The following is a 23961-nucleotide window of genomic DNA, read 5'->3' on the forward strand; positions in this document are numbered from 1 at the left end:
ACTAAGACTGAAACTATCACAGAACAAGCAAAAAGTCTGGTCAAATATTTAGAAAACTTTTACATCCTCACTTTCTGACGATGACAAACACAGTCTGGTTGCTGATAAAGCATGAAAGTTTAACCGCGATCTGACTCAGAGTGCTTTGTTTTTCTTTTCATCTCACTGAGTCTTCACAGGACACAAAATAAAGTTCCTGCTAAGTTTGTCTTTAGAGACATCTGCAGAGACACAGCTGATAAATCCTCCCTGAAACCACAGAGGAGAAAATCTGCTCCATAAATCTGAATATACACACACTACAGCTGCGTGAGCTCAGTTTCAGCTCAGCCTACTGCAGCATGACATCTCACACACACACACCGACACACACCGACACACACACTTAGGTTCAGGTTTCAGATCTGATAGGAAGTTTCCAGAAAGTTGAGACTGTTTGTTCCTGATCTGTTTCACCTGACCTTACCTGTCGTTTCATCAGCTCATATTCCTTTCTACAATGTCCGTCAGTTTATAAAGAGAAGGAACTATCTAACAATGCTAAGCTAACCTGCGGCTACCATGCGATAAATATTTTACTGACAGTGTGATAACTTCTAGTTGTTCAAAATGATAACATTTTTCAGCTCCTAATTAGTCAGCATGTCTTTCTCTCTCTGAAAGGCTGGAATATTAGCATGCTAACCTTGAAGCTAGTTAGCAAAAAATAAATTATTATATTATAACCCAATAATTTTATTCTGTCTTTCCAAAGTCCCTTTTTGTCCCAACTATTTAGGAACTTTTTTATAGCTAAAACTGTACTTAATAAACCTCCCCTTGAGCATAAAGCTGAGCTAACCATCAAGCTAACTGTAAAACAAGAGGGCCTCAAATAAAAAAGAAAACATAAGAAGAAGTCCCTTTTAGTTATTTTGAAAAATGAAAGTTTCTCTATATGAACTGACACATCTCCAGGTGACACATTTTGGTTTGTTTCACCTGAATTAACTCACCAACAAACTAACTAATTAGCATTTCAGAGAAACTGTATTGACCCGAGTGTCAGTAAACACACCATCAATACTGGCTGATGTGGGAGTGTGTGACGTGTGCAGTTCAGGGGCAAAGTGTGAGGTTTATCATCACAACATCACAGATGCACAACTCTCTCTCTCTCTCACACGCACACACACACTATACCACTCAAACACTCTCTTTTTACATTTCTTCCTCTGTCTGATATGCTTTACTTCAGCTACTGTCTCTTTAAGAACTTAAATCTCAGCATTCTAGATCCTTTTAACAGCTTTAATGCATCAAACTTGTGTTTCTTTGTTCAAAACGACACATTTGCCCTTTTTTGGTGATCCGCCAACTTATGATGTCACAGTTTGAGTAGAACTCATATTGATCTTACTCTGAATTCTCATGTGACTTTTTGAACAAGTTGTTGAGAGCAGCCTGTTTCATTGTGGAATTTGGCCAACACATGTTTACATTATAGTTTGAAAGGTTAAATGTCGACATCTAACGTTTTAACTTCATATTTGTTGTTAATCACGGGGGGGGGGGGGGGGGGGGGGGGGAAGCACACTCTTTGCACACCTCTTTGATATGTATTAAAGGGATATTTCAAAGGACAATTCATTGTTCTTATGTTTTTAATATTTAATTGAAATTCCCACAACAGATTCTAATTAGGTCTTTCAGTTAGTAATGGGAGTGCAACAGAACAGTGTCTGGGTGATTGATAAACCAAAGACATTCATAAAATCATACATCACAATATCTGATAAACTGGGAGGTACCAAAGCCCCCAAAACATTAAGTGTCGGTCTGAGGTCACAACATCAGAAACAGCCATGAAATAGAAACAGAACAAACTGAAAGAAAAGATGTGTTTAGAGAGCGGTTGCAATAAAATTTCCTTTTCGGCACTACTGATGAAATACTGAGACAGCAATGTGTTACAAAATTGATTTTTAGCACTACCCCGAGTGCTGACAGCACCACTAGGGATGGGTACCTTTCACATTTGAAACGATTAACGATAAGCTTGCAATGCTGTGTTCATGTCCAGCATGGAAAATTGCCTACTCTTTTACTTCCTCACAGTTTCAAGGGTGCGTTTAGGTACTGAAACATGGTACTGTCTGATTTTACGTGAATCAGTTCTTGGTACTACAGACTCAATTTGGTCAGTACCTATATAAGTACCTCATTTGGAACCCATCCCTAAGTGCCACATATTGAAACTTCAGAGATGCTCAAGGGGACCAATTATGCCAGTAGGGATGGGTACCAAATTGGGTACTTTTGTATATACAGATCGAATTCAGTCTGTAGTACCAAGTACCAATTCTCATAAAATCAAAAGGTACAGTGTATAGGTACATTGACATATCCTCGTGACTGTAAGAGTGTGTAAGAGGAGGAAATTTTCCATGCTTGACTTGAACACAGCATTGGAAGTTTATGTATTCAGAAATAAATATGTTAAATTGAAAAACTTAAAAATTTCACAATTATTTAACAAATTAATATCTATTACCTCATAAACACGCACAAAAGTACCAAAAACTGGTACCATTGAGTACCAGGACAGATGGCCAGGTACTGGGTATTGGCACCATATCAATTCAAACGTGAAAGGTACCCATCCCTACATGTCAGACTGGACTAAAACATGAGCTATTAACAACAAACTCACAGCAAAGACACTGCTGAGGAAATGAAGTGTTTGTTAATTCTAGCATCCCAGCATTGCCTTGGTAATCGAGGTCTCCAAAAGTAGTACGGGAGGTAGGACCTTCAGTTATTGAGCTCCTTTCCTTTTGAATCTTTAAACAGACAGGAAGGGGAAACAAACCACCCTCCCTACATAAAACTTTACTTTTTGTTAAAAACTTATAGTAAGACATTGTTTCCACTTTGTTCTGCAATACTCCTCCCAAACACATGAGGGCAGTGTGGTCTGTGGGACGTTTTGGGTCCCTCTTTTCTGCTTTTTCTCAGCTACTTTAAGGATATCATGTTAAACTAAGGCTAAAACATATCGTCGTCTATCAAACAGCAACTAATAGAAAGGAGGTTCAAGAAAAGATTAACTGTATTCCTGATGTGCAGAGTTTCTGGAAATGATGTAAATACAAAAAGCACTATCTTGCTCAGCTGACCAATCACAGGGTAGGCCGTCTTTTTTGTTTGATGCGAAGGAGAAGGTGCAGGTAGGTTTCTGTATTCAAATAAAGGCTACACAGATGCCTAGTGTAGTACATCACATCAATTTGATGCCGTAATATAAACCAGGCTTAGACTTCCTGAGACACTGAGCTCGAGTCTACCTTACACTGTTCAATTCTAATGAGAATCTAAGAGCTGCTTGACTGCTATGATTAAAATCATCAGTCCTGTTTTATCACATTTACAGTTTGACTCGGGTTTTAGCTGTTTATAATGTCACCATTAATTGTTTTACTTTAGTATTGGTCTCTACCTTTCCCTTTCAATCCCATCTTTAAACCCAACTCACTCATTTAGAATAAATCTGTTTATGTTCCAGGTTTCTGACTGTTAAGGAGTTTTTCTTGTTTATAGTAGAGAGTCTGTTTTGAATACTTGAAATATAAAGAGAACAGCTTAGACCTGCCCACTTTGTGAAGTGCCCCAAAAGGAGATTTGTTATTAAGAGGTAATAAACCAACACAAAGAGTCCCAGTACAGGGCTGGATTATTTACTGTTGTGTGGTTGGCACATCAACGTGATGTCCGGTTAGGAACATTAACTGACGTTAATTAAGGTCCAAACTACCAAAACATTACATCATAATTACTACTTATTACTGATTAGAAACGAAAGCAGCTGAGCTGGATCCAAACAGACGTCCAGAGGGCGAATAATGGAGTTCACATGCAGGAGCAGGAGGAGCAGAGCCGCTCCCTCCTGATGAAAACAAACCGGAGGAAGGAGGGGGAGAGCCGGGCTGCAGCAGGCCCGCAGCCCGGGGATCGACCACCGGGAACCCCCGGAAAACACAACAGAAAATCGGCTAATTAAGTCTGGAAACCAGCGTTAAGAAAAGGGAATAGAGAAAAGTGAAAGAAGGGGAACCAGCCCGGTGGGGAGGAGGGGACTTACCCGGTTACTGACGCGTCTACACTCCCGTTTGAATGTCCGGAGGATCCGGCAATAATCCGGTTCTCGAGGTGTCCACGCTGGATCGAGGTCTCTAATCCAGGACTAACTCCGGGACTAAATCCTGGTTCTAAACCGGGTTTCAGACTCTGGAGTGGTCCATCTGGTCCGCAGTTAGTGGCCTGGCTCTGCTCGGATCGGCTCGACCCTGCCTGCTTTAAAGCAACAGTGACGCAACATCCGTCAAGTCCGCCGAGTTCACGTCAGATAACGACTTCCGTTTGTTACCTAAAAATTAAAAGCCCTGAAATTTTTAATCATTTAAATACCAAGATTTTCTTTAACATTAATATACTTTAAAATTTGTATCTGCATTCTATGAAATAAAAAATGTAAAAAAACTTTAGCGCTGAGAACTTGAGTAAGTTGTGAACATAGCTGTGTCCACTAGAGGCAGCCACCTGCAGTGAGTCAGTGCCAATAGAGTCTCATGTTAAAGTGTCCACCTCTACTAGCAGAAATAAACATAATTATGACTTTTAACAAAGCAGTTTGTTTCTCTATCATTTCCCTTTTTAATGAAACATGAAAAAAAACTTCTTCTTTTTTTTCTATCTACATAAGTGTTTAGACTTGTGCATATTTAATGCCTTCTTATCGTGTGGCTGTAACACTGCCTAAGCCTCACCTCTTTTTTCCACTAATTTATTGAAAGTTTGGCGGATACATTTAATTAAAATATTCAGTGACTAACAAAATAATGTTTTAAAAATTCAGCCTGCCAGGATATTTTCTTTTTGGCTTTTCATCTCTTATTCTGGTTTGCTGCAAAGCGCTGTCCTTATTCCTCCGAGCTTTTAATTTGTAGTATAACAGCGCCACATCCAGTTTCACTTGAGCTAACTTGACAAATTTGCTGGTTTTGGTTGTTTCCGTTTGAACCAAACGTTTAGCCTGTCCACCCACTGAGCTCTTTATTTAAATGACATCCCTCTGAAAAAAAAGAAGTTCACTGAAAGGACGCACTCTAATTTAATGATGCTCTCACCATCAAACTATCAATCTGAATGTTTCTACACTTTTCTGTTTGGACTGCGTAGCTCTTTTAAATATCTTGAATTAATTTCAATGTTGATAGTTTGAAGCTTTGAACTCAAGATAGTAATGTAAATACAGCAGTGGCACTATGTCAATCACTACACTTAAGTCTCATTAATTTGTTTTTTCTCTACTCATTATTTTTTACCTACAACACATTACATCCAAATAATAATCTATGTATGAATTTTTTCTTTAAACTACAACTCTTGTATGTCTATTTCCACCTTTAATATTTCTATAATTATCATCATTATCAGCCAGCCAAACAGCAGGACTGCAGACTCTGGCTCTGCAGACATTTACTGCAAAACACTGTGCCATTGCGCCATCTGGTGGGGTAGGGATGGTAAAACAGAGGAGAATAAACAGAGACACAGGGACCACAAATAAAATAACTTTAAAGGAACATTTCCACCAGTTAATAATGAGAGAAAATAAGCGAGATTGATTTTTTCAAAAAATAATAATAATAAAAAATTAAGTCTAAAAAAGCAAAAAAAAGTAATAAGTATTGAGAAAGGCAAAATCGTGAAAAGATTGAGTTAAATAATGTGCAAAACTCAAGTTTATGAGAATGACAAAAGGTTTAAGTGTGAGAGAGTTGGTAATGACATAAATATGAAACTGGGAAATTATTAATGAGTTGTGATAATAAGTAATTATCTCATAATAATTATGTAATACAAAGTCATTATTTGGACCTCCAGAAATAATGAGATGACCGCAGTTATGAGAGAATTTAGAAAATGAATGAAGTCTTGAGTAAAACTTCTTAGGTCGTGTTTCAATAAATATGAGATGAAAAGTCAAAACTAAGATAGGAAGTAATTATTTTCTGCTAAAAAAAATAATATTATGGGATGACAAAAATCAGCGTTAAAGAAAAGAAAGTAACTGAAATGAGAAAATAAGGCATTAATGAGAAAGTATGTCATAATTAGCACCACAAACAGCTCAATTTCTTGTTTTCTTTATAAATATATATACTAACACTTTTGGTTTTGGTTTATGGTGATGTCTCTGTTTTTCTTAAAATGCGAGCAGAAATGTGCTTCTGTTCAGGAGGGGAAGAGGATGAGGAAGAGAAACTGACAGGACTCCGACTTTCTGCCAGTGAACGTCACTTTCTTTATTCCAGTCAGCGTAGGAAAATAGATTCACATTAATGATCTGAGTCTGGCTTCTGTCCTCCGACACTTTTCTGTTTCTCTTCTCAACAGACCAACAAACAAACAAACAAACAAACAAAACAGGATCCAGGAAAACAAAGAGGGGCCGAAGTTAAAACCTACACGTAACATAAAGGTGCATTTCACTGATTACTGTGGTGTCTAAATGGTCGGGCAAACAGCGGAAGGTTAATTTTTTTAGCCCCTCTGACTTTAAAATCTAACTGAAGGGAGTAAAGTGCAAAATAACATAAAAGCCAGCAAGTCACAAGGAAAGGAAAAAAAAACCTTTTAAGTTAATATTTTACAAAAACAGTCACAGGAAAACCATGCAGGAAGCCGGCAGCGTCTTCCACAAAGCAAAGACACTTAAAAATATCTTCATAGCAACAGTAATAATCATCATCATAAACTCTGCACGTCACAAGCTGTACAACCGCATGAAGTAGCAAAAACAGACATCAACAAAAACAGAATAAACAATGAGAGAAACATTGAAGTAAAAACATTGATGGCAACAAACGATTGCAAGTCTTGTTTTTGCACCATGTGAACAGAAAATGGCAGCGTGAGCTCTAAATGTCTCTGTTTAATGTCAGAATCCCGCTCATGTTAAGGACTTCATTACCAAGAATTCCTTGCAAGAGGAAGAAGCACCAAAAGGTTCTTACTTTATTCTCTACATAAGGACTCTAAGTGCCTTAAAATCAGTTGATCCGTACATTCAGGCAATGATAAAACTCTGAAAGGGTCTCTGACAGGAAACAGTTACTTTCATTTTTAAACTTTAAATCTACCACTACCACCACCACCACCATCATCATCATCATCATCACAAAGACTGCAGTGCTTGACCAGGATCAGCTCAGTGGTACAAACGTCATTCTGTCACATGAAAAGTTGATTCACAAATGTCTCCAGCCTTTAAATTTTCTTTTAAGTCCATCAGAGTTTCAAAGAAAGTTGTACTTCTAGTGTTTACAGAGACGATGTAAATAAAATAAAAGCAGTGTTTGGTGTTGAAATAATCCGCCCACAGACCTGTAGTTATAACTTATAAATGGAAATAAAACTTCCATTCAAGGAAGACAACAAAAACAATTCAATGCTTTAAAAACACTACTCAAAAGAGGTTAAAATGTCTGAGAACATAGAGAAAATTGAGTGGGAAGAAGTCAGGCACTGATGCCACATTAAAACATTCAATGATTTGAAATAAAATAAATTGTGTTGAACAATCATTGACAGGTTGGGTATTTAGCTGGTTGACAGAATTGTGAATCAACATTTCATGATTTGGAAGATAATTCAGACCACTGAAACAAAAAAGTGGAAGAGACGCCTGTAAAATAACTTTTTCTCTTTTTCTCTGCAATGCAAATTCTGATTAAAAAGCAGAATTCTGACTTTAAAATCAAGTCTACAAGCGTACCAACCTCATCAAAAAAAATCCAGTGGCCCTTATCATCTGTTGCAGCACCTTAATTTCTAAAATTAAAAACTGATATCAGATTTGTTTAAAAAGTCGCATTAAAACATAAAACAATATTGTTCCACCTTTGAACTCCACGGACAGATCAAGAAGTGACATCAAAGAACGTTGTATCACAGAAGACTGATCCTTTTCGGTCAAGGCACCGCTACCCGAATCCCGATCCTTTAATCTTTGATTATCTGACCCGTTTCTGGTTTTGTTTTTCGAGCAACACTGCTCCACAGTGAAAGAATCCCACAACCAACAACGACTTCACACCTGGGCTCCAAGTGCAGGTCCCTCCTGGGCCAAACAGGAGGTTTTAGGCTTTAGACTGGTCCTGAACACTTCCCTAAACATTTCTTGGATGTCTTCAACAAGTCAGTCCTGGGCTTCAGTTCATCTCTGACTTACTGTGGACATTTCTTGTTACGTCTTTAGACTCCTACGCTATCATATAAGCCTCTTCAAGAGAAACATCTCCCGCTCTCCCAGAACAAGGACCAAACTGATCCCAAACTGGGGTTTCTCTACTTTCTTGGTCACGGATTGCTTCTCAAATTCCAGAGTAAGGCAGATTTCCTGTACTCCTTCCATACACAAAAAAAACTGAGGCTTCCTTGATGGTAGACTTGGGCCAAACCATTTCCTAAACTCTTGTAGAACTTAAGGTCCCATTAGCGTAGAACGTCGGCCACGTTAGGCAAGGCTGGGCAATCACTGAGTAACATTAAACAACCCTTTCTCGAACCTCACATACTCTGCAGGGGATTTCCAGGTGCCAAACTCTGCCATCTTCAACTACTATGTGCCATTTCTCTGATATCATTTTGATTTCAGATGCAACTCTTCAGAGACTGGCATTTGCAACTTTCATGGTCTTACAAACCATCTCTAATTCGGTCTCGGCTTTCATAGCCCTCCAAACCTTCCACAGTTTATCTATGGTGCAAGGAGATTCTAATGTCTTCTGGGCAATGGTATGGCCTGGCAGTTGGGTCACACACCCCTTGAGGTTAGACATGGTCCCTACTCTCGCCCAATTCCCTGATCTATCCACTATCCTGTTTCCAAAGTCTCCACATCCATCTGGACATAGACTCTTGATGCTACCATGGCCTTCCACCTTTCCACTATCAACTTTTTTTTTTACCTATCAGGGATCTACACCCTCAGACCCCCCGAATATCTTTTATACAATTTATAACAGTTGAACCAGTCCACTCAGGAAACTGGGGCCTCCGGTCTGACATCCAGTGGACAATTTCTTCAGCATTTTGAACCCTGACTTACAAAGTCCTGACCAGCTCATCAATTTTGCTTCCAATGCTACCAAGGTTCCCTGAGAAGTCCAGAATGTCACATTTGGACTTTCTGTGAATCATCTCCTGCTAAACTTTTGCTGCATCTCAACCTTAACAACAACAACAAAGCAAGTTTTCTCAAACTTAACAAAGCCCAATGGGTCTGATCCATGAAGTATTCCAAAACCTGACCCAACTGAAAACCCATCTACACATTCTAAACTTTTCTGAATCTATTCTTCCAATTTAGCCCAGGAGTTCCTACACAGGAAACACATTATCGTACCTCCTCGGGTTTTACTCCTAACATTAAGCATCAGCTAGAGTTTCTGTAAAAGAAGGTGAAAGCAACATTTCACTTTGAGGATAAGGACTGAGACAAGAGATCCACTCCCGATTGATATTTTTGTGTGACTACCAGTATCATCACATCATTCAACAACTATTTTTTATCAAGTTTGGGAAATTGAATGGGTCATAACAAGGCAACATGACAGTTTGAAGTCAGACCTTGATGGACAAACAACTGGTGAACTTGTCCAGTGAGTGTAGTTAGCAGCCAAATCACACCAGATCCATCTCGGTCTGGTTCTCATGGATCTGATAGGTTGCATTTTGAGTCATTATCTGTCAATCATGTAACAAAAAGTCAAATTCAGCAAGTTCCCAGCAAGGACAGGATCCCTCCACGTGTTCAATTTCCATGTGAAGTCCAGCATCAAGGCCAGAAAGTGCCTTGTTAAGTCCAACTCCTGAAACTGGACTTCCCCCTGCTAGTGCAGACATTGCTTATGAAGTGAAATGTTGCTTTGAACCCTCTTTCAATTCAGCTTCTTCCAGTTACTACAACCTTAAATACAAGAGGATGTGCCCCCCACCTTTTTTTCATACTTCTACTTCCTCTAAAAAGCAATTTCAACAGGAAAATTCATTCTGCAGTAAAAAATAAATCTGATGCGCAAGTGCAAGCCTAAAGCAGAACATTACATCACTCTGAAGTACTTGTCAGCATATTTCCTCAATGCATATAACAATAAATTTATAACATACAAGGACTTCATTAACGTCTTAACAGTGCAACTTTTCATTTGTTTCAGTTCTGTCTGAATAGGGCTGAGGCTTGGCCGTTAAAGAGAAACAAGACATTAGTTCAGACGTTCGTCCACCAGTTGAAAAACTATTGGCACTTCACCTTAGAGACTTGTTAGTTTTGTAAGTGCTCCCTCTTTAAGCGGCAGCCAGACAAGGTGCTTTAAAATCACTTTCCCATCATGCAACAGGTATCATTTCAACAGTCTGAATATGTTTTGGCGTCTCTTTAACTGACCTGAAGCTCTCATTGTCACAGGACGGAAGCAAGGAAACAAGGACATACACACTCAACACCCACACTCAGCAGACACACACACACACATACACCTTGATAGTTGGGCATTGTCAGAAAGTTTGTGTTTTTTCTCGTAGGAAAATGTAGCTGATGGGCGGGAACATAGAGGATTGAAGGTATTAGCACCAGGGATGAAGAAGGTAGCCCTACATGGAGCAAGAGGCAGTTTGGCAGAGGTGAAGGACGTGTGTTAGCAATGTGACGTTACCACGAGGAAGATGGGACAAAGTATTTTGACGGGTCACGATAACGTCACATTGTTGATCCTGAAGTTTGTCAGAGGTGATTAACAAGAGAAAATGAGAGTGTCAGTGCAAAAGGTGCATGGCAACATACAACAAAAACAGAGCCAAGGACTAAACATTGGTGCTACAGACACTACAAAATATCACTCATAAATACGTCCGTTTTACTGCATCTTGAATTTGCATTTGACGCTCTGTGTTGGGAATCTTTGTGCTTTGTGGCTGAGTGGACAACTTTTTGACTTTTACCTGGGTCACTTTTTAAGTTTTGTCCATGCTGAGAGGATGGACATTTCATGGCCAAGGAAGTGCTACCTTAAGTTTGGCACAGAACTCAGGGTGGAAACACTGATCGATTTGGCGATAACTTCTTGTTCTATCTAATCATGAACTTTGTCTTTTGGCTTCTAGAGAGGGTCGGAAAAATATGGCGGCTGCCCTCCTCAGCTTTGGACCCAGCAGGCTCTTGTTTTTGTGTCTAAGAAAGATTTTAAACTATGCATTTTCTCAACAAATACGCTTAAAGCTCCAATGATGATCTTTCTCTTTGTGCTGACTTCAGCAACCACAGCACAAATATTTGTTTTTTTTTATCATTGTCTTTTTGATTTATAACAGTCTCATTGTACTTTCTTTCAACAGTCATATATAACATTTGACAAGGGCATTTCATCTGGTGAAGAAACATAAAAACTGAGTACCTAGCAACAAGCTACATGGCAAACAAGCTAACTAGCTTTTCTTTCTGGTGGCCTGGATAACCACTGAATTTTATCTTCAACTAACTTCATCAATCATATGCGTTTAAGGTTTTCAACCCGCTACACTGTTTTGTGTCCCACACAGAAGAAAGTAAAGTGCAGAGATCCAGCTGACTAATTCTATGAACTCAAAGTCAAAGGATGAATCCTAAACCGTGGTGAGGGCAGCCCCACTGGATGATGAGAAACTTTTTTAAGGATCTGTGATGAAATATTTCTGTGAAGGTTTGAATTGAAGTGTTTTGTCCCTCCCTGTCTTAGACACAAACATCCACACACACAGAACGACAAGAAGTATAAACTAAACCATCACTGATACAAACACAACAAACCAAATCTGTTTAGAACAGAGAAACCCTCTAATAAGGGAACAGGGTCCAGCTTTGATTCACCGTCTGTCTCAAACTCCAGCTTCCCTTTCCTACAAATCCTCCTGTTGAGTTTTTTTGAGTTTAAGCTCGGAGACATTCGTTTTTGCGGCAAAGCTTTTTGTTGGGATGACAGTGAGTCGAGGCTGGTCTCTGTTAAAGAGGTCATTTTTATGTTTAACACAAAGAACCTTCACAAGGCTCTAACCCGTAGTACCCTCAGAATCTGTCCCCTTTCAGCTGATCTCCATCCAGAGCTGGAGTCAACGCTGAAGTCGTATTTCCTTTTCCTTTTCCTCTGCTTTTTGTCTTTTTCTTTAAATGTTTCTCTTCTTTCTTTTATCCTTGGTTTCTTTAACTATAAATGGACTGATTCAAAGCAGTAGAAGTGTTGAAAAGAGGAGTTCAGAGATGAAAAAGGTGGAAAGGAAGGGAGGAAGCAAAGACAAGAGGAAGGTCTAAGTTGGCCACCTGAGGAGTGGATCTTCTGGTTTTAGCCGCAGACGGACGAACGTACAAACATGCAGGTAAAGAATCACAGGTTTCTAAAGCGTCCAGTCTGGTTACAAGTGCAATGAGAGCTGATGGAGGGAAAACTGGCTTCATGTATCCTCCTGATTGGCTCTCTCGTGGGCCAATCTGGGATTTCCACCAATGAGGAAAAGGGGGGGTAAAGGACGGGGTTTTGTTTGGGTGAGGTAACAGCTGAATGAGGGAGGCTAGCTGTTTAAAAAAAAACAAGGAGGAAGAAAAAGACGAGTGCTAGTGTCCTTCTCTGTGTGAGCTCTCCTCCTTCTCTACCTCAGCCTTTGCTGTGATGGAGGCAGAGGAGGAGGCAGGAGCAGCAGAGGGAGAAGAGGAGGTGGAGGAGGAAGGCAGCGGCTGGGCCAAAGGCATCTCCAGCGGCGTCAGAGTGATCTCCACCTCCCCTTGCTCCTCGTGCAGAGTGGGCAGAGGGGGCGGATGAGGGTGGAGGTGTGCTGCAGGTGCAACAGTGCTGCTGTTGTTATTGCTTGGCCTTGGAGCTTTCTGGATCACCTCCACCATCGGGGTCCGTCCGGATGCTGCGAGCTCCCAGTTTGGGTTTGCTGGACTCTGGAATAGCAGGAGAGGTCTGCTGTGGTGGTCTGGCTCACCTACCCCGCTTGGCTGACACTGGACTACGACCCCACGGTGCTCCACCAGGCGGTGGTGAGCCGGGTCAGACACTGCCGGCAGGTGGCTCAGAACCAGAGGCGGGTCCTGAATGACCAGCTCCAGCACTTGCTGTGAGGAGGAGGTTGAGGAGGAAGCTTTCTGTATGACGCCGCCTGTCAGGGAGGTAATGATGGGAGGGTGAGAGGGAGGAGGAGGAGGGGGAGGAGGCTGTGGAGGGAGAACTGCAGGTGGAGGTGTGGGAGGAGGAGGATGAGGAGCAGGCAGAGCATCCTCAGGTCGAGGTTTTCTCGGTCGTCCACGTTTCCGTTTCACCGGTGGAGCGCTGGCAGAGCCAACGGACAAACCACTGCCGGGGGTTACCTCCAGGGGGCGCTTGTTGGCACTTGCTCTGGCTTTCTGCACCACTGAGGTCGGGGCTGCAGGACCGTGCTGCTGTTGAGAAGGAGGAGGCTGTGGTGGTGTAACCTTCTCCCTTTCGTACAGACATCCCTGAGGAAGGATCATCACCGGGACGGGAGCGCCCTGCTGCTGAGGAAGAGTCGCCATGGCAATGACCTTTACACCACCACCGCTCGCAGCTGCAGCGGCAGCTGGGCCTCCAGGTCCAGAAGCTCCACCAACACCTGAGGCATCTTTGGGAGCCAGGGAAGGCGGAGAGGAGCGGACAGAGAGCTGGGTCTTATCAGGGATGGAGCTGCGCGGGAGGATTCTGGGCAGCTGCTTCATGAAGGCCTCAACCTGCAGCGCAGAGAGTCAGGGATCAACGTGATGCACCCAAACAAACATAGAAACACCGTTGGGATCAATAAACATGAGGAGGAGGAAACCTACAGCAGGTCTGAGAGAGGAGGAGGAGGAAGAGGAGGGAGGAGGTGGAACATCCAGGGAGGAAGGTTTGACTGCAGCTGATTTCTCTCCTGGTGGAAGCTTCAGTGAAGAGGTCGAAGAGTCTCCGAGGTCCCTCTAAAGATAGACAGGAAGCAGTGAGCAGGTGAGCAGAGAGACGGCTGAGGTGCAGCTGCTCATTGATGTGACAGAAACAGTGATCACCTTCTGATCGGCTCCGTCGCTCTCAGCTTTGGAGATGACGGGAGTCTTCTTGATGACTTTGTGTGTTTTTGCCGGACCTCCTGTCGACAGATGACACTCAGTATGGCAGATAAAGTATTAAAGGGAAACACACACACTCTGACTTTGTTTACCTGCGAGCGCTGCGGAGGTCACAAGCTCCGCCTGGCTGCAGCGAGGGTTGACGATGTGCTCCTGGATCAGGTACCGTGCGATCTCTACCACAGTGTCAAACGAGCGCTTCAGGATCTTCTGAGCCCAATCACAGATCAGCTCACACGCCGCCTCCGTCACTTCCTGTTTGTACGTCTGGACCAGCTCTGTCAGCTCGGCCTGGAGACGTAGAAAAAGAAGAAGAGGAATGGAAAAACTAGAGATGCGTGGGTTCTAGATTAGTCACCTCTAAGAGTCAGTTCCTCAAGAGAAAGACAACAAACTTCTCTTGTGAGGGGATTTCTCTTTCCTTAGTCCAAGTTTTTTTGGTTAAACTTTTCACTTATGAAATAAAATTTAGATACAAGTGTGCCTAAGTAAGACAAGTACAAACTCTCAGCGGTAAAATAGAGAAAGCGTGTGTGTGTGTGTACCGGGTCATTCTTCAGGTCCAAGTTGGGCAGCAGAGGCATGTTGAGAACAGTCTTTCTCCTGATGCCGCTGTAGCAGTACGTATCACCCAGACAGGTTAGGGAATCAAACCAGCAACGCTGACACAGCACGAGCAACAGAACATAAACAGGACTCAACGAAACAAGAACCAGGGAAATATTTTCAGTCGGTCAGACCGAGGCCTCCCAACATCTCAACTAAAAGTCTGCCAGTAAGTCCTGCTGGTTTCGTATTAAAAAACTGGAAGAGGACAGTCAGGCCCAGTTTAACTCCTTCATTTAAAGCCAGCTGCATCCACTGTCCTCCCGAAATAAAGACAGAAAAAGGCTAAAACCAATACCAACTCTATGAACTCAGCTACAGTTAAAGGATATTTAGACTGTCCTCTGCCGCCGAGCCGCCGAGCCTTGATGTTTGGGAAAATGTCCCTGATGATCTTCCCAAAGTTGGCAGCGCTAAGAGGACGATGCTGCAAATTCTCACAGTATCTCCTGAAACACAGAAACAGGGTGAGGGTCGGAGGTCACGTGACCAAGAATATGTCACCCCGTGAGTGCGAATTGCATTGTTTTCTTACTTGTATGTCTCATAGACATCCTGTTTGGGCAGGCAGGTGTCAGAGTGCTCCTCCAGGTGACTTCGGATCCAGTTACACGTGTGAAGCTGGTCGGCTGTGTTGAACGAGCTGGAGTCCCCTCCACTACACACACACAAATACACACAATTATTGTGAAACACACACATGGGTATTTCTGTCGGAGAAGGTGTGCTACAGCTGAGCAGGTGAAACCTCTTGTCTCCAGAGCTGGGTCCCGAGGGCAGCTGGAGGTACAGGTACAGCTTGTCGTTGTCAGAGAATCGCTGAACTTCTTGCTGTTTGAGGAAGAAAAGAAAGAATCACACCTGAGAGCAGAAAGGAGGGGCTTTCTCCCACCTGTACACTCATCAACAGTTAGATCCGACATTCAGTGAGGGGTTCTTACCAGGATCTGATCCACTTTGGTCTGAACACTCTTACTGTGAGAACAGAGAACACCAAAGTAAGAGAAAAAACATAAACAGATTCAATCCGATCCAACCTGTCAGACGACTTTTGTAATTTCCAGGAAGTAACTTACGAGATGTTGCTCTTGAGTTTCTGCAGCAGCATGCTGGGCTCCGTGTCGCCCTCCCCTGCTTCCAGACCTGCCTCCCCTCGCCGGGAGGCGTCTGGCAGCTGGTGCCTCTGGTCCTCCGACATCTGGACCAACTAACCCGAGCTGAGAACCATCTGAGAAGGACAAAACTGTTAGTACAAGCTTTAAACCTACAAAAGACAAAACAAAACAAGAAATCTGACCTGACTCTGGCATTGGAGGAAAACTGGGACACTAATATTGATTTAAGGACGGTTTATTTAACTTCTGATTTCAATGAATGACTTCTTCAGTGTTCTTTGTGTTGCTTATACTGCTGAAAATTGTATAGTTTGTAGTCGAAAAGATGTAGAAATCAGTGGTGATACCCACAGCAGGGGACAGATAAGGGTCAAGCCCACTTTTTATATTACTAGTCTTTACCTTTTTCCTTACTGGAGCGTAAAGCTACCATGCAAAGAAAAACACAAGTGTCATGTAATGAATGTGAAAAGTTCCTGTCGTAACAATAGCTTCTATTAAGCTTCTATTAAGTTATAACAAGATAGTTTCAATATTTAACGACACACAAAGTTAATACAATAGCAACGCAATACCTTTCATTTCATAATAAAATAATGGTCATCTTTATATTACATTAAAGTGTTCATGTTGTATCAACATACAAGATGACTAACAAATCAGATAGTAAAAATTTATAAAAATGAAATAATATATGACATTTGATGTCCATGCTTTTAACTCCAGCAATATTTATAATTTCAATACCAAATATTAAAGTCATTGTTTTGGCTCTGTAAGTTAATAATAGCAAAAGTCTCACCTTGTATTGTAATAATTTTGTTTTTGGTAAAATATCTTGTGCTTACAATAGATGTATTAAAACAAATAAACAGGTCAATAAATAAATTAACAAACAAATAAATAAATAAATAAATAAACTACAACAGATATCTCCTTTTCTTGGCATGGCAGCAAAAGGCTTCCGTAGTTCCCCGATTTGTTTTCTTGATTTCATCCTATGAACATTGATTTCAGCGGGTAATTATATCTGCGACCTTTCATAATACCGTTTTAAAAGATAAACAGGAGTCTTCGTTTGAATATTTCACTCACACAGCATAGAGAAAAAGACTGATGGATATACTGTTTGACAAATTCCACACTAATAAATAAGATGATTTTATGCACATTAATACAACTTAATTAGGGATAGATTGAAAAGGATCAATGGTTTTAAAAGCTAGACGGCTCACAGCTAGGAACTGTGTTTAGCTCACATATTGTGATACAGCTGACAGTCAGACAGAGGGACAGACAGACAGGCGGGTCACTCCCATAGGTCTCCACCTTCAGCGCAATACTATATTTAGGCGTTTGAGGCGTTTTCCACACAGATTTCACCCCCGCTCCGCGATGACAGCTGGTCAAAAAAGGCCCACTAGCTGCCGGGTGGTGACACATGCCGGCTGTCACAGTGCCGTTAATCGTTACTACTACTACCGGAGCGGGAGGCATGTCTCTGTGGGAAAAACACACCCAACCGCCGGCCATACTCTGCATACACACAAACACACCGGCTAATGTCAAGTAGAGAAGCTAAACTGTGCCAGGGGCCGAAATGTGACAGCCGTCCTCTCCGCTTCATATCTGCCTGTGTTTGGTGTTTACAGCGGGAGCAGCGCCGGTGGTCATGTGGCTGCCATTTACTACTACACACAATCCGTCCCACACACACATACACACACACTGAGCCAGCTCAACATGTTACTGCCGAGCTAACAGGCTAACGGACAACACAGAGCAGAACAGTAGCTGGCAGAGCCTCACAAATATGTTAGCAGGATTTATAACGAACATATTTCACAGGAATTAATTTCTGTGTAACGGAAGAATCATGTCCTTATTAATGAAAAACGTTAAGTTCAGCTACCGTTGACATTTGCCGCGCTCTAAAAAGGCTAATGGCGTAATGCTAACGGTTGGCTAACTAGCCTAGCCGGTTGCTATCGGACAGCATAGCTAGCAAGCCATGAAACAGCCCTCAAAGACAATCTAACAAACTATTTGTAGCTCCAAAATAATCACCAACAATCACAAATTTATTCTGTTATTAACGTGTGGTATATTCAATAACTCCCATTTCAGTATTTATTTTATAAAAAGAAAAAGAAAGTACCTGAGCCAAGATACAGCAAAAATCCCCTTTCAGATTTTTTTGTGATTGGACGACTTTGTCATGTCTGCCTGACTACAAAGCAAGCGTCGATTATGATTGGCTGGTTTTCAGAAACCTACCCAGATACCAAAGGCGGGTGATATATGATTCGTCAGGCGGATTTATTTTTCCGACAGGGATTATTCTGATTGGAGACGTTTTTCTGGTCTGCCCAGTTACAAAACAGATAAATTTATCTTGGAAAATCTGCATAGCAACTGCCACCTGACTCGGATTGAAAGCGAAAGCATCTCAAATAAACATTTTGGAAATCCCCCTAGCTGTAACTTCAGTTTTTATAATTATGGTTAACCTCAGGGTCTACCCTACATTTTTCCCCCTCAGGGTGACTTGAAAATAAAGTCATAAAATAAAATCATGATGCTAGATTTACAGTCCAAAATCTTCTATTCATAGTTTGTGAGATTTCTACAATTCTTAATTTAGGGTCACATTCTACAATTATTAATTTAGGGCCAGAGATATTGTATTCTGGGTAAGGAGTTAGAATTCTACTATTCTTGGATAAGGGTGACAATCCCAAGTTTTGGGTCAAATTTACAGAATTCTTCAAGTCTAAATTTGACAATTCTTGGTTTTGGGTAAGAATTCTGGAATTCTCAGGTTAGAGTCCTACTTCTAGTCCTTTTAAACTTGCCTGATGCGTCCACAAGGTCCCCGCAGTCCACACAATTTTGTGCATATGAATGATGTCATTTTAGTAGCCTCGCCCCCTCACACAGTCTTTTTCAAATGAAAAAGTACTGCATCCCAAACCTCCAGAAATTGAATATATATAACCAATTCTGGGTGTGAAACTGTGGCCAAACTCAACAAAGCAGAGGAACTGGTCCAAAAAAATGTTAACAGTGTAAATAACTTCTTCTCCTGCATAGTGATAAAAAGTATAAAAGACACAGCCGTTCTCATGCAGTTTCCTCGCATCTCATTTCTGTGCACAATATTCATGACGGTGAGATATTCCAGCTTTTAGAGTCAGAACTCAATGTTTTCATTTAGGAACACTTGATTTAGGGCCCAGGATTTTTAGTTTGAGGTTAGGGTTCTATAATTCTTGGTTTAGGGCCAGAAATCTGATGTTCTTGGTTAAAAGTACACATACTAGAATAAATGGTTTAATGTCAGCATTCTAGAGTTGTTGCTTTCAAGTTCAAAATATATAAACAGAATGATATTTGTGGCCCTTACCCTTTTCCATAGACTGTGCCAGATTGGTTAATACACACAGAAAAATAAAGAAAAAAAACGTGAAACAAGCTTTTTTTTTCATATTGTGTTTATTTTCCATTATACAAAAGTTACAACGAACAGCAGAAAAATAACTAAACCGAATCAATAAGTGTGAGCAGTTTTCTTTGGACCCGCAAGATATGTCCTCTTCATTCGAAGCCGCTGCAGAAAACAGATGAAATAGTTACTTGTATACATTCTGTTAGTAGGGAAATCACAGATATGTGACAATTTGGGGTGTATTCAAGTTTGGTGACCTGTGACCTACCTAACCATATGAGCGATGTCCCAGTTGGTTTCAGAAGACAGGGGTCCAATAATCTCCACGCCCTCCTCTGTTACAATGGCAATCTCATGCTGCAAAACAAAAACAACTGGTCATATCACCACTCTGCACAGTAGGTGATAACTAAAAAAATATCAGATGATTCAACACTGTCTGAAATGTTAATCATTAAAGAAAGAAAGAAAGAAAATTTTCATTTAAAGTCTACAGGCAAAACAAAACTCATTGCAATGCTGGAACGAGCTACACATCTGCATAGACACTGCACTTGATGTAATGATAGGATAGCTTAAGTGCTCCTCCAGACCCTGGATCAGGACTGAGAGGTTAAAGTGAGCTCACCCTGTTGTAGGAGCGAGCATCTCTGTAGTACAGCACTTTCAGACAGCGCTCCACTAGCTCCCGAGCCTCCTGTTTGGTGATCTCCACTTTGTTCTCCACCACCTCCCGCATCAGAGGCTAAACACACAAACATACACAGCAGGTTAAAAACACACTGATAGCTGACAGCACATCTTTCCTGGTGAGGTGACATCAACAAAAAAAATCTTAACATTGCATAAAGAGGAATATTTCAAGACCAGGAAATGGTTTGACATTCTTTAAAATATAAAATTTTTTGTGGAAGCAATGATGACACAAAGATCTTCTCTGAGGAAAAATGCTCCACTCTGTAACATTCTCTACCTCATCCTCATCCCACCTTTAGAATTCTTCATACACTTTCCCACATTTGTCTTCATTCATACTTTGAAACTTTTCTCTTTGAAGAGAATTTATTAACTCACCTGAGCCAGGTATGCTCCAAATCCTGTTGCCACAGTGGGAGCCTCATAGGCCACACCCAGCTTATCCACGTAACCAAGGAAACTAATTTGAGGAAGACAGACAGGTGGTTAACTGTGGCACGGGTGAAGTGAGACGCAGAGAAATCAAAGGAAAGGAAGAAAAATGAGGACACTGGAGTCAGCTGTCACCTCTCTCCGTTGTAGAAACCTCCGATCACCACCGTGTTCCACAGAGGATTCATCTTACTACGGCGGTTGTACATCACTCTGGTCAGCCAGGAGTGCACCGCCTTTGGACTGTAGCTGTGTCCATCGCCCAGCAGCTCCTCGTCGATACTAACAGGGAAGAAAACCAAGTCAACATCACAATAAAGGAGCAGATTTCTGAGTTACTGGTAGTCTGGGCAGCGACTTACACCATCTGCTCGATGACCTGTTTCAGGTACTGGTAGTCAGCGTAGTCTCCTGAAGCACCCAGGATTGTGTTGCTGTTCACCTGACGAACAAGAGCAAGCATCACAAATGTTACTTTTATAACATCTACAGGTGGAGTTTGTTTGTTTTTCAGTAAACCCTACCTTCATGAGGCGGGAAATGTTTCTGAAGCGAGCCAGAGAGCCATATGAGCCCAACATGTCTGCTGCGATGATGACGCCACCAGTAAACTTCACCCCAAGCACTGATGTCCCAGTTACCATCGGGTTGCTACAAGAAAAAGAAAATTTTAATTTTTGCAACAGAATTATAGTGATGACTTATTTCTCAACTGAACTTGAAATACTTCTGAATCAAAATTATGAAAGTTCTTGCCAGGCAGCCCCAATAAATAAAAATGCACATGTATAGGGCAAATGGGATATGAATGTGAGTGAGTATCTGTTAAGTTGAGAAAACTTGCTAATGTTTGTTGTGAACTCGACCTGACAATGAATATCTGCAGTGGAAAAAGCAAAAAGTTTGTCTCTACAGCATTCGTCTGGTCTCCCCTGCTCTGATGGGTTGCAAAGATGCATCACTGTCACATTCAGTCCTCTTCATAACCCCCTCAGTGATGAAGTGTCGGAGTAACTGTGCTCTTCTTCTGTGAATTACCTGTCACACAAAACATTTCAGCTGGCTTTCACATCCCTCCCTCAGAGACTAACACTAAAGTTATTATAAGAAGACTGAAAACTGTGACAGTTCATCCGTTTGTGATTAGCTAATGTGGCTAACAGTTAGTCAGCAAAACAGAGACACAAAGTGACAGAGCGACATTTTACCCTTCATTATGCACGACACGGTGTCTCATTTTAACTTAATGTCTACAATTGTATCCAAAATGTCTGTTTGCGGTAAAATTGTTCAATTCAGAAGTCCACTACTTAGTAGCTTAGCATAGTTAGCTTCTCCATGATGATACAGCACTGCGGCAGAGCTCAAATCGAAACCTGCCGAGTAGTGGGTTAAACCATCGGCTAAAAGTCCGGGTTGGGTCCAGTGGATCACTTACAGAGTGTGTCTGACCGGCCCGCATGATGTGCCAGACTCTGGGGCCCCCGGGAAGGAGTAAAACTGTCCGGGTTTTGGTCCGTTTTCCCAAAAATTTAGCTTCAGACCGCTGTACTCCATGTTGAATATCTGTGGAGGAAGTGACGACACAGCGTCTTCTTGTTGATGTTAATTTGACGCAGACGCGCTATACCACCGTACCGGACTAACAATAAACAAACAAACGGAAAATTAAAATAAAAACAATTATAATTCTATGGAGGACTGTTGTCAATTAATTCTTACAATAAAACTAAAAATACGATCCATAACGGATTTATTCGTAATGATTCATGCACTGTGCACTATTCGGTGTGGTATTAAAGAACAACTATCTTGAAGACTGCTGTCAAAATAACCTTGCACCTTTTCAAATGTTTTATACTTACAAATATTAACTGAAAACCTTACCCTGTTTAAAAAAAAATAAACTTAAAGGGGACATATCATGCTTGTTTCTCCTTTTCACTATGCCAGACTAGGATGCCTGTAGAGCATTTCTGCCCTCAGTACAAGTCATTTAGTTCCTTCATTGCCCCACAATAGCGTTCTCAATATCCTCATTTTAGGCCATTCTGAAGATCTCGTTGAAACGCTCCGTTTCGAGAATCGCCTCCAGTAACCTCGCAACGTCACAGCCCTTTGTGCTCTGATTGGTCAGTTCTATCAGAGGGACGGAGGGGGTAGAGCCAGGGGGCAGTTTTGCAGCATGGCAGTATTTACAAAATCGCCATATTGAACGTGGCAGACAGACTGAGCGAGTTTGCTGTTTGCCAAAACTTCACCGTAAGGCATTGACAGCACTAATAAAATGGCAGAGTGTAGGATACGCCCTTTTGTATTGGACCCCGAGTCAGACCCGGACGGTTCTGCAGCTCAGGAGGAAGAAAATCCACCTGGACACAGATCATCTCAGGACGCTTCAGTGTGGTGAGTCAAAGCGGTACTGTGACATGTATAGTTTATACGTGGAAATATAGGCAGACTTCACCAATCAACTATTTCTATAACAGGGCTCCATCCTGCTCCTTCACTTTTCTCTGTCTGTTTTATCCATCATGCTGAAAGTGTAGTCTAAAGATCGCCTCTACCGTCAGTTCGTCGCTATGTTATTACCGCCGCATTATTATGGTCCAGGTTCACGGTGCATGTCAGAACAAGCTTGCAAATATCACAGTCTCACAAGTATTACGACGTCTGCTAAAACTACAGTGTTTTAACTGCTAATTCACCATGTAAAGCCGAGCTGCTCAGCAGAGCAGAGTCCCTGCATCCAGCACTCAGTCAGTCGGCTCTTGGTGGGTGTATCCCTCGGTGGTGGTTGTGTGACTAACTGACATCACAGAGGAGGAGCTGCTTTATCAGATTACTCCAATAAAAAGAAAGGATCCTCGTGTCGTCACGATGGTCGAAATCTCGCGGCCAACTGGCAATGACCTGTTTTCAGAGGCATCAAATCTCGCTCTAGGATATCAGAAAAAATACAATATCTCATTTTTTGAAAATTCAGAGGGGGTAAGGTCTTGTTTTCAAATTTATTATATTATATGTACGTATTAAATCAGGGATTAGCATGATATGTCCCCTTTAAAATGTAGCTTTAAATTATAGAAATACTGAAAAAAAACTTAAACACAAAAAATATATTTCCTCTCCCTTGCTTGATTTTCTTTCTTACATATTCAGTTTCTCTTATTTGTTGTTGTATTATTCCTGTGTCTTCATTACCATTTTATTGATATGAATGATGGCAATCATTGCATATAAATAACAGAAAAGTCAAAATGCACTTCTTTTTTTTCTCATTTATAATGAATTAGTCACAAAGAAAACAAACAAAAAGTACAACAGAAGTTATAGTTCGATCATTTGGTCTTTGATTATAAAAAATAAGTAATGGAATTTTGAAAAGATTAGAGGCATACATTTCAGAAAGCACCATACCACTAAATTGGTTTTAAAAGGTAGATCCTTTAAAGCTGGTTTGATGAGGA

At 41.3% G+C, this 23961-nt stretch overlaps 3 protein-coding genes across 6 annotated transcripts in view; all 3 read right to left on the reverse strand.

Annotated features, from left to right (window-relative positions):
• LOC141802819 (phosphatidylinositol 4-kinase beta-like) overlaps window positions 1–4369 on the reverse strand; it is a 28736-nt gene extending 24367 nt beyond the window's left edge. The window contains exon 1 of the mRNA XM_074686577.1: window positions 4121–4369. The gene's annotated coding sequence lies outside the window, so the exon portion shown is untranslated. The remainder of the gene's footprint in view (window positions 1–4120) is intronic.
• Window positions 4370–7770: 3401 nt separating this feature from the next.
• On the reverse strand, window positions 7771–18121 carry rfx5 (regulatory factor X, 5). 4 transcript variants are annotated; one of them, XM_074686592.1, is made up of 11 exons: window positions 18074–18121; window positions 15877–16028; window positions 15742–15775; window positions 15549–15631; window positions 15336–15458; window positions 15133–15249; window positions 14740–14818; window positions 14287–14485; window positions 14135–14214; window positions 13916–14047; window positions 7771–13822 (listed from the first exon to the last, which is right to left on the reverse strand). In XM_074686592.1, exons 2-11 carry the CDS (start codon window positions 15996–15998, stop codon window positions 12689–12691), a joined length of 2103 nt encoding a protein of 700 aa, XP_074542693.1. In that variant the 5' UTR covers window positions 15999–16028; window positions 18074–18121; the 3' UTR covers window positions 7771–12688. The 4 variants fall into 4 exon arrangements, with proteins under 4 accessions (XP_074542693.1, XP_074542690.1, XP_074542691.1 ...); XM_074686589.1 differs by having other exon boundaries at window positions 15336–15631; XM_074686590.1 differs by lacking the exon at window positions 18074–18121 and adding an exon at window positions 17175–17315 and having other exon boundaries at window positions 15336–15631.
• A 1270-nt stretch (window positions 18122–19391) lies between these two features.
• On the reverse strand, window positions 19392–22088 carry psmb4 (proteasome 20S subunit beta 4). Its single transcript, XM_074686616.1, has 8 exons — window positions 21930–22088; window positions 21016–21142; window positions 20854–20933; window positions 20627–20773; window positions 20438–20519; window positions 19992–20108; window positions 19632–19720; window positions 19392–19525 (listed from the first exon to the last, which is right to left on the reverse strand). Exons 1-8 carry the CDS (start codon window positions 22046–22048, stop codon window positions 19513–19515), a joined length of 774 nt encoding a protein of 257 aa, XP_074542717.1. The 5' UTR covers window positions 22049–22088; the 3' UTR covers window positions 19392–19512.
• Between the last annotated feature and the right edge of the window lie 1873 nt (window positions 22089–23961).

This window comes from Halichoeres trimaculatus, unplaced genomic scaffold (genome assembly GCF_033239565.1).
Source record: "Halichoeres trimaculatus isolate MK-OKI-2021-1 unplaced genomic scaffold, fHalTri1.1 fHalTri1_scaffold_14, whole genome shotgun sequence".
NCBI lineage: Eukaryota > Metazoa > Chordata > Actinopteri > Labriformes > Labridae > Halichoeres > Halichoeres trimaculatus.